This window comes from Phanerochaete carnosa (genome assembly GCF_000300595.1).
Source record: "Phanerochaete carnosa HHB-10118-sp unplaced genomic scaffold PHACAscaffold_1, whole genome shotgun sequence".
Taxonomy (NCBI): domain Eukaryota; kingdom Fungi; phylum Basidiomycota; class Agaricomycetes; order Polyporales; family Phanerochaetaceae; genus Phanerochaete; species Phanerochaete carnosa.
In genome coordinates this window covers 2,377,675-2,391,230 of record NW_006767628.1, presented here as the reverse complement: position 1 = coordinate 2,391,230, position 13,556 = coordinate 2,377,675, and the positions used below count along the sequence as shown (strand labels likewise).

General features: G+C 54.3%; 4 protein-coding genes across 4 annotated transcripts; 1 reads left to right on the top strand and 3 right to left on the bottom strand.

Moving 5' to 3' along the window:
- Positions 1-770: 770 nt before the first annotated feature.
- Positions 771-6,608, bottom strand: PHACADRAFT_168096 (uncharacterized protein). Its single transcript, XM_007390164.1, has 5 exons — positions 3,773-6,608; positions 3,360-3,719; positions 3,006-3,307; positions 2,773-2,954; positions 771-2,723 (listed from the first exon to the last, which is right to left on the bottom strand). The coding sequence occupies exons 1-5, from the start codon at positions 6,476-6,478 to the stop codon at positions 2,188-2,190; spliced, it is 4,086 nt and encodes a 1,361-aa protein (XP_007390226.1). The 5' UTR covers positions 6,479-6,608; the 3' UTR covers positions 771-2,187.
- PHACADRAFT_246904 (uncharacterized protein) lies at positions 6,609-6,888 on the bottom strand (the record flags this gene model as incomplete). Its single annotated transcript, XM_007390163.1, has 1 exon — positions 6,609-6,888. The coding sequence occupies exon 1, from the start codon at positions 6,766-6,768 to the stop codon at positions 6,610-6,612; it is 159 nt and encodes a 52-aa protein (XP_007390225.1). The 5' UTR covers positions 6,769-6,888.
- Positions 6,889-7,052: 164 nt separating this feature from the next.
- On the top strand, positions 7,053-9,629 carry PHACADRAFT_82475 (uncharacterized protein; the record flags this gene model as incomplete). Its single annotated transcript, XM_007390162.1, has 6 exons — positions 7,053-7,340; positions 7,390-7,794; positions 7,852-8,454; positions 8,508-9,096; positions 9,149-9,273; positions 9,303-9,629. 6 exons carry the CDS (start codon positions 7,053-7,055, stop codon positions 9,627-9,629), a joined length of 2,337 nt encoding a protein of 778 aa, XP_007390224.1.
- PHACADRAFT_133539 (uncharacterized protein) lies at positions 9,628-12,676 on the bottom strand. The gene is made up of 11 exons (XM_007390161.1): positions 12,428-12,676; positions 12,025-12,370; positions 11,817-11,965; positions 11,646-11,761; positions 11,473-11,592; positions 11,227-11,416; positions 11,084-11,165; positions 10,900-11,016; positions 10,835-10,845; positions 10,644-10,773; positions 9,628-10,588 (listed from the first exon to the last, which is right to left on the bottom strand). Exons 1-11 carry the CDS (start codon positions 12,609-12,611, stop codon positions 10,516-10,518), a joined length of 1,518 nt encoding a protein of 505 aa, XP_007390223.1. The 5' UTR covers positions 12,612-12,676; the 3' UTR covers positions 9,628-10,515.
- Between the last annotated feature and the right edge of the window lie 880 nt (positions 12,677-13,556).

Sequence of the window (13,556 nt, the reverse complement as noted above, 5' to 3'; positions counted from 1 at the left end):
CGAGTGCCCGGTGCTGTGCTCTCGATACGCGAATCGAAGCACGCTCGTGGTGGAAGGAATTCCCTTCAGACGAGTGTAGGCGAATGTCCTTCGTCCGACTCGGATGGATGGCGACGAATATGTCATGGATTAGTTGATTAGTAGCAGTCCGGCCGGCGGTGAACCAAGCAGTTCACGTTGGGCACTGACTCAACGTAAGATTTCTTTGCCTGCGGCGGCCGAACGAGCTTGTAGTACTGGGACTGTGTGGTTGTTGAATATTTGAATCTTCGGAGACTCGGAGTGAGATCGAAAGGCGCGCTTACCGTAATTACTGTCCCGTTAGCGCCGACTTCGCTTTTTCCTGTGGAGAAAACCCCGGCAGTGCTGTGGTTCATAAGCTAAGTTTGCATCTGTCAGCGAACGAAATCCTTGCGTCGATTAGGTCATCTCCGAGTCTGTGTAGCCTCGTACTTTGCTCATACGTCGGATATATAAGGCTTGCACCTTCGCCGACCATGGCACCCAGACACTTCCCCCCTGCCTTCAGCTCTGCATTGCATCGCCCACAATGTCCGCTTCTGCTGAAAAATTCGTCAATGAACCCGCCCCCGGTGTTCCCTACTTCACCCCTGCCCAGAATCCACCCTCTGGCACTGCGCTCGACCCACAGCCAGATGGCAAGCCTGTTCCGAAGCTCTTCCAGCCTCTGAGGGTGCGCGGAACCACCTTCCAGAACCGTATCTGGGTGCGTTACCTCTCCACGCTTTCGCAACTCTCAGCGTGTTCATATCGTATTGCCAAAGCTTTCTCCTCTGTGCCAGTACTCGGCTAAGAATGGCGTGCCCGCACCGTGGCACATGGCGCATCGTGAGTAGCAGGAGTTGGCTCATGGCCTGCTTTGCATCACTAACGCGTCTACCGTTTCCAGTTGGCGGCATCGTCTCGCGAGGCCCCGGCCTTACGTTCATTGAGGCGAGCGCTGTGGCCCCAGAGGGCCGTATCACCCCTGAGGACCTTGGCATCTGGTCCGACGAGCACATCCCCGCCTTCCAAGAGATCATTACCTTTGCACACTCCCAGAACCAGAAGATTGCCATTCAGCTCGCGCACGCAGGCCGCAAAGCGTCGACTGTCGCGCCGTGGCTCTCGTTCAGCGCGACCGCGGGCGAGGATCAGGGTGGCTGGCCGAACGACGTCGTCGCCCCGAGCGCTATCAAGCACTCCGAAGGCTTCCCGTCCCCGAAAGAGCTCACGAAGGAGGGCATCCAGCGTATCAAGCAAGCGTTCGTCGACGCCGCAAAACGCTCCGTCCGGGCGGGCATCGATGTTATTGAGATCCACGCCGCGCACGGCTACCTGCTACACGAGTTTGCGTCGCCCGTGAGCAACCACCGCACAGACGAGTACGGTGGCAGTTTCGAGAACCGCACGAGGTTGCATCTCGAGATCGTCGATGCCGTCCGCGCCGCGATCCCAGAAGATATGCCTCTTTTTGTCCGGTAGGCTACTTCCAGCTATTGTGCCCATTCGCAAACTCACTGGCTGCAAACAGGATCTCTGCTACTGACCGCCTCGAGACGGTCTTCCCTGACCAGCCTTCGTGGACGGTCCAGGACTCGATTCGCCTCGCAGAACTCTTTGCACAGCGCGGTGTCGACGTCCTCGACGTTTCGTCCGCAGGCAACCACCCGCAGCAATCGCTCCCGCCGAAGGGCAAGGAGGCCTTCCACGCGGACCTCTCTGGCCCGATCAAGGCTGCGCTCGGCGATCGCCTCATTGTCACCACCGTCGGGGGCATCACGAACGGCAAGACCGCGCAGGCCGTCCTCGACGCGAACCAGGCCGACGTCATCTTTGTTGGCCGTCACTTCCAGAAGCACCCCGGTGCCGTCTGGGCATTCGCTGAGGACCTTGGTGTGAGCATCACCATTGCGAACCAGATTGCCTGGGGCTTCATCGGACGGGGTCTCGTCAAGCAGCAGAAGGAAGTCCCAGCATCGCGTTCGTAAAGGGTATTATAAAATACACTTAGACTAGAAGCAGTTACGCGAATTGCTCCGCGGCTTCAATACAGGCATCCAATAGATATCCATGATTTTCAGAAGGCGTAGCTTGTGAGAGGCGGTCCAGAACTGCGCTCAAGACCTTTTCGCGGCTGGAAGGACAGTTAGCTGCAACCAGTAAACTAGGCGAGGCAGGGGTGACTTACTCAGCGCTGCCGTACGCAATCTCGACGTCGCATTTCAGCCCGCGAATGGACAGCGGCCAGCGCGAAAACGTGTTCCAGTCGAAGATAAACGAGACAAAAGCTTTCGACTTCGCCGAAGGGAGCATTATCATGGCGCTCGCTCGCAGAGATGACGGGGCGCCTTCCACGGGCACAGCCTCGACATCGAGCGGAAACCTGATGCGAAGGAATGTCAGCTGCGATCGGAGCTGCGCGCACGACGACCAGAAGTCGCCGAGCGGCTGCACCACTGAACACAGCTTCGTCTTGCCCTTCTGTGCCATGAGCACGTGTCGCGCGTTCGCGATCATGAGCTGCGTAAACGCCAGGAACGGGTCGCGCTCCTTGAGCTTAGATTCTGCCGTTTGTACCACGATGGTCTTGTCGAACTCAGGGCGAAAATTGACGCACGGAACGGTGACGTGGTACCGTGTGGCGTAGAGGAACTCGAATAGGTCCGGGCTAATCTTGGTTACGCGCCACGAATGGAGGTCTTCTAAAGTCTCGAGCTCGACTACATACGCGTCAGTAACAAAGTTGAGCGTCCTAGCTGTGAAGCTTACCTTTAAGACGGGAAACCTCGGAGCTGTTACTCTCGGTTTTGACCTGGATAACACGCTGGGCCTCAGCTATGGCAGCATTGGTTTCCTTCTTCTGCGCTTCGATTTCATCCAGCCTCTCCTGCAGCCGCTGAAGCTTGGTTTCGGCCTCTGAGACATTCGCCTTGAACGACTGGATCTCCGTGCTGGATATAAACGTTCAGCCATATATAACGTCATGATAGGGATTTGCCCACTCTTGCTCAGCGATAGACACTTTGAGCTCGTTGAGATATTCCTTGTCGGACTTCTCAAGTTCAGCAACGGCTGTTTCCTCCTTCTCAAGCTCTTCCATGACCTGCGCGTACTCGGCACGCAACGAGGGTAATATGTCCTGTGCTTCGTTGGTAATCCCTTCCAGGAATTTGGCGTCGCTCTCGAGGCCGCCAAACGCCTCTTCAGCGGACTCGAGCAGCCGGTCGACCCACTCGCTCTTCCAGTCGTACCACTGCGATTTCGCACTGCCGACACAGTTCGCTTTGATGATTTTGAGTTGGTGCTACACTGGGATTCAACCACCTCGCTTGTAAGTATGGACGATGATAACTTACTAGGAGGTCCTGCTTTTCTACCTCATCCGCGAGCGCAAACTCTGCGAACAGCGCGGGCGTCATCCTGAGTACGTCTTCCTCCGCCTGCTTGCAGATCTTCTTGCTTTCGTCGATCCAGCCGGTGAGGTCCTCCGAGAGTACGCCGTACAGCTCAAGCTGTGGCACCTCTATGGACATCGCGGCCATGTACTCGGCAAGCGCAATTGGCTCCGCCTCTTCTGAGTGCGAAGAGGTCAATGATCGCCGCCGGTTGCGCGTACGCAGATGCGCGGGATGGATTGTCGATCGCCGCGGGGCGGTAATCTCGTCCATGAACCGGATGCCGGTCATCTGGAAGAACTGCTCGATGGAAATCGTAGGCTACAGTACCATCAGAATCACCGTCCACTCAAAGAGACAAACTCGACGCGTACCTCCTCGCTCTCAGAGTTATCTTCGACGCCCTGCAGCCATTGCTGGGTCACCTCCACTCCGTCGATATCCATTGGCCTGTCAGTCGGTACCGGCTCATCCTCCTCCGCAAAGCTTAGAGTCTTTGTCGGTGCTTTCTCTTTCTCCTTTATGCCTACATTGTCTGCGGATGGCACCACGACGGGGGACGCGGGCCTGAGTGGGGGCGCGGCAACAGATTGCCTTCGCTGCCCGAAGATAGAAGGTCTAGGAGCAGGTAATGTCGATGGCCTCCTTTGCTGCTGCTGCTGCTGCTGCTGGTGTGCAGGCGAGGCAGCACGAACCATGAAGGGCGACGGCGAGCCGCGCGTCGGGCTTGGCGTAGCAATTGCCTGGCGACGAGCCTCGCGTTCGCATTCCTTACCCTCTTCACCATCCGCTTTGTCCTTCCTGCTGGGACTCGCGGGATTTGATGACGGGACCTCATCAGGACTCGGTGTGCGCGTGCGAGGAAGTGTGAGGTTGGTCTTCTGCGTCGATTCCTCCTGGATAGTGGACAGGTCTGGGTAGAGCCGTTCCGGCTGCTCATCTTCGGCCGGTTGAGGCGTGGCGCGATCCTCATTCATGTCTACGCTTGCCATCTGCAAGGCAACAGGTTGGCTAGCCACCGAGGGCACAGAGATACTCTTCGACAAACTCGACGCCTCAGGATTGGTTTGGAATGGCGGTACACTAGCAGCCGGACCCAAACTTCTCCTCTGCGCGAAGTACCCCGAAGGACGCCTCGCCGCGCTCGCACTTGCCCTCCGGTTCTGGTTTTGTTCACCCTGCGCGGGTACGGGCTGCGGCCGCGGTTGGGTCTCACCCAACTTTTCCACTACTTGTTTCTTCGCAGGACTGGGAGCATCGACGTCTAGGTCTGTAACAAGGTCTTCAGGCACTGGGCGTTTACGCGGGGATTTGGGCACAGTGTGTGGAGCGAAAGCTGCAGTTCCGCGAAAGACAGGGAGTTTGGATGGCGAGGAGGGCGGTTTAGGTGTCGCCTTAGGAGGTGTGTCGTTGGTGATGCGTGAAGGGACGCTGAAAGTGAAGGGCTTGGGGACAGTCAAGGGCTGCTTTGCCGGAGATTTTGGAATTTGTGACGGCTTAGCAGAAATGGTAGAAGGGGCGGGAGTAGGCGTAGATTGAGAAGAGGATTGGGTCGAGTTGCCTTGCGGGGGTGTCGTAGATAACGTGAAAACAGGAGGTGGGGCGACAACCTGCGGAAGAGACGTTAACTTCGGTGCAGGTGCACTGAAGACAGAGGGTCCAGCTGAGAACACAGATGGTGGCACAGAGGACGACGGCAAAGCGGACCGCGTCTCCTCGGTTCGAGCTTGCAGCGGTAGCGCAGGTGGTTCTACATTTGACTGCTCCGCTGCTTGTTGCTGCTGAGACGGAGGCGGAGGTAGTGGTTCATCATACCCCAAATTCTGTGCACCACCAAGACTCATGCGAATTTTGGTCAGGTTCAGAGTTTGATTACCATCTAGAGAGACATCTCCAAAGCTATCTTCCGTGCTGGTGAACGTGTCGTTCATGCCATCTTGAGCAAACGAGAAGCTCTGTGTGTCACCCTCCTGCAGCGGTGGCAGGCCAAGGGATGAACGCGCCTTCGCCAGACGCGACAGTGCAACCGTCAGATCCATTCCCGACTCGTCTAGAGACCCGTCCTCCTGCCCGCCTTTCGCTTCACCCGAAGGTTCTTCCTGATAGCTCTCATTTCCGAGCCTCGCTTCAAGAACATGGTGTTTGAGCTGTGCACCATCCTCGTCCCAGTATGGCTCTGACTGTACGATGACGTTGGCTTCAGGGTCGTCGAGAGGCTCCATCTCGGGTTCCTCGTAAGGCTCGGTGCCAGAATGCGTCATGGCACGCAGCTTGAGCCAAGCCTCGTCAGGTGGAGGAGGCGGGCGGAGGATTGGAATTGTAAACTCCATAGGCTGGCCGGTGCTGTCACCATTGGACGAAGTCGTAGGGTCTATAGATGTAGTGGTCACGTCCATGTCGGACTGCGTCATAACGGTGTTATTCTCTTCAGGATCTGCAAACCGAGCGCGGCGGATAGTGTCGTTTTCCTGGTCGAAGCGATTGAACTGCTGAGTGTCATCGTCCTCATCTTCATCGGGTTCTTCGCGCACAGCTAGCTGACGGGGTTGGTAGGGTTGGTTCTCGCCAAGGTTCTGTGAAGAAGTCACGATACTTGAACGTCGCCCGCTCGATGAACCTGCAAGACTTTCTCGCCCGGATGCCAAGCTCTCCCTTCCAAACCCGAGAGAAGACTTGCGCGCCCCCAACGCTTGCCTCGGAATCGCCTGTGTGACATCCATGTCCTCATAGTCCCCTTCGTCATCAAACTCGGGCTGTTCCTCGTCTAAAGCCGGGCCATCGAGGAAATTCTGTGGCATAGGGGCTGTGTCATCTTCGTCCAACTCCATAGACTGCTCGCCTTCGCCAAAGTTCTCTGGTTCGGTGGGGAAACCTGTAGACGACCTTCGTCGCGTGGTCTTCTTCTGTCGTTCTTCTTCCCACTCTTCTTCCTCTTCTTCCTCATCGTCCTCGTCCTCGAGTTGAGATTTGCGGGCGTTCTTCTTGCTCTTCTCGAATAACCTGACATGAGCATGGCTCGCGAAGCTGACACGCCGGGCGAGACTCTTGCGAGACGGCTTGATGATCTCTGTAGTGTCCATCGAGAGGGTCACATTTTGAGAGTCGATGCTAAAAGATGCTGTAGCGGATTCTTGACTGAGACGGTTGTGAGTCTTGAGGATGCTTTTGCGTGGGGCCTAGAGAGCGGTCAATGGACTGGACGGAGTGACGTTCAGGAATTTTGTACCAAATTTCGGGCTCTCGCAGCTGGACTGAGTTTCTCACCGGGAACTATGCTGTACGCTCTCCGCTTCTTCTGAATAGTCTTAGACGAGGGCTGTCCAAGCACTGCGATCGACCGTCGCCGGCTGGGCGAAATCTTTGGTGGCATTTTCCCCGCAACTTCTTAGAGAGCCGAAAAAATAAAGAGGAATAAGATATTTGAACGGCGGCCAAACTAAATGACGACTGTCGGTAATGTATGGCGTCGTTGTAGTGGCGGAACAACAGAGGGGAGAGGCAACACGACTCGGTCATGTGATCAGACGCGCTGCTTTCGCGTGTGCCTGGGCGCTCTCCGCCACACGCAGCTTCAATCCAACATCCTCGACGCAATTTCTTGAGCTTGAGTAAACAATTAAATATCCCTCCTTCAAATCTGCCCAAGTTGTGAAGATGTCGACGAAGCCAAAGACAACCCGCACCACTACGGCAAGAACAAAGGCTGCGACGAATCCGCCACCAGCCCCATCGAGGACGACGCGGACTGGCACGAGGGCTACACCAACGCCGCCCCCAAGCGAACCACCGAAGAGAAGCACGACAAGGAAACCGCTCGCAACCCGCGAGAACTCTCTCGAGCACAAGACTCCTACTCCGGACAACTCGCAGCCGAAAGCCACATTGCCGAAGCCTTCAAGCCAAGCGAGCATAATAGATGATACAGACACAGAGCCTATTCGAGTACGCTGCTACGCGTTTTTACTCAAATGGCCGCTGAACCAGGCTGCAGGCCTTTCTTCGCATACGGCCGCAGTTGGGAGAAGACGATGAGACGATGCAACCAAAACCGTATCTCGAGCCTATCTCAGATACAGCCGTACGTATGTCAGACTCAACACAATCCTCCAGTCTCCCAACCTCTCGTCTATCAACTGTGCCACCGTCGTCAATCTATACTTTCTCCCACATCTTTCCTCCGGCAACGAATCAATCTGAATTCTTCGCGAAAACAACCTTACCACTAGTCAAAGACGTCCTTGAGGGGCAAAGTGGGCTATTGTTCACGTATGGAGTAACCAACTCTGGCAAGACCTATACTATACAGGGAGGTAGCGAAGAGGGGAGTGCGGGTATTTTGCCGCGGACGCTGGACATTATCTTCAATAGCATTGAAGGCTTGCACGGAGACGGAAGGGTGCGAAACAGTGCTGTTTATGGACCCTGCACTTCGAGCTAATCTCAGCATGTGCAGTTTCGTCCAGTCCGATTACAAGGCATTGAAGCGGCGGTTCCGAGCTGCTCGGATTCGCAAAGCTCTTCAATGCACGGCTTTGCACGGTCCAGCTCTTCCCCGGCCTTGGCAGATGTCCTTGCAGACCCCCCACCCGAAGATCCCGACACCGACCCAACAACGCTCAAGCTTGACCGAAATCATGAGTACACGATCTGGCTATCGTATTCCGAGGTCTACAATGAGAAGGTCTACGACCTCTTTGCTTCCGTCAACGACGGCGAGCCGTCGTCAGCGCAGACAGCAGGCATCCGACGCCCAACATCCTCATTCCTCAACATGCCTGCTGGGAACGGCTCCAAGCCACTCCTGCTCACGCGGAAGGCACTGTCGGTGAAGCCGTGCCCACCTTCCGACAACGATTCGGGTGACGGCACATCTGGCGGCAAGTACGTTGCCGGTCTGAGGCAGATCCAGGTGACGTCTGCAGCGAAAGCGAAAGCGTTGCTAAGACTCGGTCAGATGCACCGACAGGTCTTTGGAACGCTGGCGAACAGCCAGAGTAGTCGTAGTCATGCGCTTGTGACAATCAAGGTCCTGCGAGTACACCGAGGCGAGAGAAATGTGAGTCCATACATGCAAAAAACGTCTGGCTAGATCTCATTTAGTGCTGTCAGGATCCATCATCCATTCAAACATCCCGTCTAACCCTGGTCGACCTCGCCGGCTCTGAACGCACAAAACACACCCACACAACTGGTGACCGCTTGCGCGAGGCCGGCAATATCAACAAGTCGCTCATGGTCCTCGGCCAGTGCATGGAAACAATGCGCACCAACCAGCGTGCCGTTGCGCGGAGCCTCGCCACGAGCCAAGACCGCATCGACACGCGCGATGTCAAGAGGGGTCTCGCGGTCGTACCCTTCCGGCACAGCAAGCTCACCGAGATCCTCATGGACTACTTCGTCGGCGAGGGACGCGTCGTCATGATCGTGAACGTGAACCCGTATGATACAGGCTACGACGAGAACTCGCACGTCATGAAGTTTTCGGCTCTTGCCAAGGATGTTTGTACGACTGCGCCAACGGCAGTGTCGCGTGCGCTGCCCGCTCTGCCCCCGCACCTTCAGCAGCAAGCAATAACGAAGAGTTTAGCGGGTGAGGGGAGGGCCAACGATGTCGCTCCTCATCGCAGGAAGGTTACCATCTCCATTGGTGGTAGAGGCGGGCGTGTCGTTAGCGAGACACATCTGGAGGTGCTGGAAGGTGAGAACCCCTTCAGAAGGCGAATCATATCTCCACTCACAAGATACTGCAGAGGACGAAGAACGGGGAGATGATGATGATGCCGACGACGACGAGCCCATCAACCCACTCGTTGATGCACTCTTCGACGAGATCGAACGTCTTCGTATGCAGGTCGGCCCATTCCTCCAGTGTTATGTTACGTTGCATACTGAATATCTGTTCAGTTCTTTGAGAGCGAGATGCGCTGTGCAATCATCGAAGCCGAGACGCGTGAAGAGGTCATTCAAGAGATGGAGGGACGCATGCAGCAGATGGAGAAGATGTACAACCGTCGGTTAATGAAACAGATGGAGCAGAATGAGATGAAGATGGACGCGAAGATCGACATGCTCCAGCGTTCCGGCATGCTTGGAAAAGCTGCGCCTGCTGTTCCACAGCCTGGGCAGAAAGAGGTCCGCGGAGATGAGGTACTCGAGGACATTGAGGAAGAGGGCGAAATCGAACGAAGCCTGGTAGGATTGATACTTTGTCGAACTCGGTGCAATCGCTGATAGTATGAGGTACAGATCGAGGATCACGAAGCGGAAGAATCAGAACTGAGTGATGTCCCATGTTCATCCTCCCCTCTCGTCGCCAAGAATGCGCGGAACAAACAGCACCCGCGGGCGCAGTCCGCCAGAGGGGAGAGCACGGATTCTGGTCTATCAAGTAGCCAAGTTGCTGATGAGTCTGAGCAAATCGAGTCCGCTACCGACACGGGCGACGAGGATTATCACGACAAAGATGGCCACGACCAGGACTACAACGAAGATGAGATTGAAGATGCATCCGACGAGGAATGGAGTGGCCCCAAGTTACCGCCCAAGCCCGAGCCTGCGCATGGAAAGAAGGCTGCCGTTACCAACAAAGCGAAAGCGAAGCCTGTCCCTGCAACGAAGGCGAAGAAGGACGAGGTAGCACATCTAGTGGAGAAAACAGAACGCTTGTTCATCGGCCACGATGACAAGGGTGCGGAAAGTGACGATTCTGTTATCGTGCGGCCAAGCAGGAAAACTCGCACAAGCGTCGACTCTACTGCGAGCGTGAACATTCCGCAGGCCGAGGCGAAGAAGAAGAAGAGGTAAGCGTCCAAGTGTGCTTGATGTTACCTGTGCGTTGACAAACGTACGCTTCCCAGGCAACTCAACAAGAAGACGTTGATCACAAAGGACGAAGTTGAGCGTGCGGCCGACGAGGGTAGCCAGCCGCTGAGACGCAGCCTCCGCGGTAACCGGTAGGCAGGGTTGTGTGTTTTGCTCTATGTTTATCTTCTGGTATTGCCGCTATGCTACCTCGAGTCTTTGATAGACTTGATTGTATTAGATTAAAGTGAAGGTCAACGAGTTCTACAAACAATATTGTCCTCTGAATGCACATGAGCCGGACGCGCAGCTTACTTTACCGGCCAAGGATCAGTGCCTCCGCCTTTTTCGACCGCGGCTTAATCGCGCATTTGAAGGGTAGAGGATGGCTACGACCGGAACGTCAATCCTTGTACTACAACAAATAGCAAGCAACGTTCCCACCTAACGGCTCCCGTACCAAACGCGAAGTCCGGCGTCGCCACTTTGCCATCTTCGACGACCTTCTGAATATCGAAGACGGCCAAGATCATCGCACAGGATGCGAAGATGCTCGCTTCCGCAAGGTTGAGTCCTGCCATGATTGTTTCGTTGAGTGACTTGAACTACTCAAATCCCAGGTCTCAACTACAAACCTGGACAAATGCTGCAAGATTCCTTATCAGGCGAGTAACGCTGCACCCAGGGAAAAGCTGCTCACCGCCTGCCGAGGCCGAAATTAAATAGTCTGATATCTTGCTGAGGGTTTGCGCCTAAGAAGCGTTCGGGCTTGAAAGCCTCTGGCTCAGGATAGATCTCGGGGTCTTGGAAGAGATGCCTGCAATATATGCATGGACTTCAGCATGAACGAAATACAGAGGCCAGCGGGAAACTAAATAACAAACCACATGTTAACGACGACTATGGAACCCTTCGGTATGAAGTATCCACGGTAGGTATCATCTTCGGTGGAGCGGTGGGGTATCCCTATGCCCGGCCAGTGTCTCAGGATCACTTGACATCGAATAACAGAAACTCGAACTCTTACCAAGCGGAACAATGGGATTCCAGCGGAAAACTTCAGAGATAAGTGCTTGGACGTAAGGAAGCTGATCGCGGTCATGGATGAGTGGCAGTCTGTCTCCTCCAATGACGCTATCAATTTCTTGCTGAGCTTTCTTCTGTACCTCGGGGTAAAGCGTCATCGCCAGAAGAAATGACAGAATGACGGCTACAGTCTAGACGATGATGAGTCAGGAACAAGATGTTACCAAAGACTCAGCGGGAGACGTACCGTGTCACTGCCACCCCCATACAGTGACGCTACTGCCATCTTCAGGTCGTATTCTTGCTCGGGCGACATGTCCTGGTGTAGATTTTGGCTGACAATGCTCTCCGTACCTGTACCCTGAAGCTATGTGACAACGAGACGTGAGAATTGATGCAAAATGGTGGGTGTATGCATACAGCTTGTTCCTTTGCCATCGCATACGGAATCTCTGTCATCTGCTCGAAGAGGCTTCTCCATTCCTGAGCGCGTCGCTTCCAGGCTGCGCCAGGGAACCAACTCGGGACCCATTTTACTGGCTCAAGAATATCAGAGACTGTATGGTAGGTACGGCCCAGTTGAGCACGTACACGCGGGAATGATGTCGACAAGAAAAGCGCCAGGGACGGCAGCAGCGTCGAATCCGATCAGGGCTTCGTCCATCATCTCGACAAGTTCGTCCTTGCCTTCTCCCACATTATATCCGTACCCAATCCGCAGGGTAAATGCGCCAGCTGTGCTACAAGAGAGCACATCATCAGACGTAGCATGTATGAATGGGCACTTTCCGCGACTTACTTGTGAACGTTGTTGTGCAAGCGACGGAAGTCCGTCCCATCATCTTGAAGAGTCTGGACGAGAAATCTGGCGGCGGCAGCCTCTATGAGCTCGTGATAGGGTTCCATTTTCTCAAGTTGACCTCTGCTACCGAGGTGCCTGTGCAGCAGCTTGCGCATGTTTCGGAAGTGCTCGTTATATGGTGAGAAGACCAGCTGCTGCGCCCAACCTAGGAGCTCGCCGACCATGAACATCCTAGGGCGGTCGGAGTAGATGGCGCTTTTCTTCTCGAGAAGGTCGATTGCGGCTTCCAGCGAGTTCAAAACCACTATCCTCTGGCCGAGAATCGTAAAGGAGATGGTGTCTCCTATGATATTAAACTTCGCTATCAGCACAAGATAGCTATGAGAAGTGAAGGACCAACCATAGAGAATCTTCCATGCAGCGTACGTCTTCCACTGTTGCTTGGAAGGTGCATTAAGCAAATTGCCTAGTATCGGGAGAGGCTTGGGGCCAGGAGGATAGTGGTGCGAGCGTGTCTTGGTTGCGAGCCAGTGTGCCAGCAAAATGAAAGAGGCTGACAGTAACACAATTGCCAAAGTCTCCATGAGCAGCGAGTGGTTGCAAAGAGCGATTCCGCCGAAGTATCGCCCGTCTTAAATTGAAGGACAGACATACTTATACTAGTCCGTATCTATGCATGAGAACAAAAACTGCTGCGAAACTTATCAACATCGGTTCTGTCAGGATTGGACCATGATGTGGAATATGACCACCGCGGTCGTGGGAACCAGGACTTGCTTCGTCCGGTAGGATCGGTGGGTAGAGTCACAGCCTATTATGGATGATTGAGCCGAGTTTCGTGACGCGACGGCACGGCACGACACGCTTGCGCATCCCAATAAAGCAAGAAAGGGCGTTCTACGGTAGAATTGGGAGGATCTCGTGAGATGTTATGAGTTCAACGGAGATACGTACATCCGGAAGTCGCGGCGAAGAGTCCGACACTAGTATTTCATCCGGAATTATTATGCTTGACCTTCGGGCAACGAGACATGCTCCCTGCACTACGGGCATGAGCTGGTTTCAGATCACCTGAAATGTCCTGGTCAAGCCATCAAAACTGTTTCATTTTCGAAGACTTAACCGGGGCTTTCTGGTGTCCCAAAATGATAGATTTGCTACCACTTTCGTAGCCATTTGCGGTGCAGGAAAATGATAAATTTTGTGTAGCCTGAAATGAACCTGAAATGACTCAATATGGCTACATTTCAGTACAGCAAAGAGTTCATGTTTCAGGAGACTTTGTGGCGCATTTCAGGACATCTGAAAGAACATATGTAGAAATCATTTCCGCCTCATGTTTGCAATGAAGAAAGGTCCGGGCAAGGAAAACTTTTAATGATTCTAAAATTACCATTTACGGCAAATTCATAGTACATTTCTAGGACGTTTCTGACTTATCTCAGGTAAAAATCTTCTAGCTCATAAAATAGCTTCAAAATCCATCAGAAATGGCAATTTCAGGACCATCAAAAGTTTTCCTTGCCCGG

Excerpts from the sequence above, each read along its gene's own strand:
- PHACADRAFT_168096 (XM_007390164.1), bottom strand. The coding sequence starts at position 6,478 with ATGGACACTACAGAGATCATCAAGCCGTCTCGCAAGAGTCTCGCCCGG. Across the intron at positions 3,720-3,772 it reads ATAACTCTGAGAGCGAGGAG|CCTACGATTTCCATCGAGCA; the intron begins GTACGCGTCGAG and ends ATGGTACTGTAG. Across the intron at positions 3,308-3,359 it reads TAGAAAAGCAGGACCTCCTA|CACCAACTCAAAATCATCAA; the intron begins GTAAGTTATCAT and ends ATCCCAGTGTAG.
- PHACADRAFT_133539 (XM_007390161.1), bottom strand. The coding sequence starts at position 12,611 with ATGGAGACTTTGGCAATTGTGTTACTGTCAGCCTCTTTCATTTTGCTG. Across the intron at positions 12,371-12,427 it reads TGCATGGAAGATTCTCTATG|GAGACACCATCTCCTTTACG; the intron begins GTTGGTCCTTCA and ends TTAATATCATAG. Across the intron at positions 11,017-11,083 it reads ATAGTCGTCGTTAACATGTG|GCATCTCTTCCAAGACCCCG; the intron begins GTTTGTTATTTA and ends CATATATTGCAG.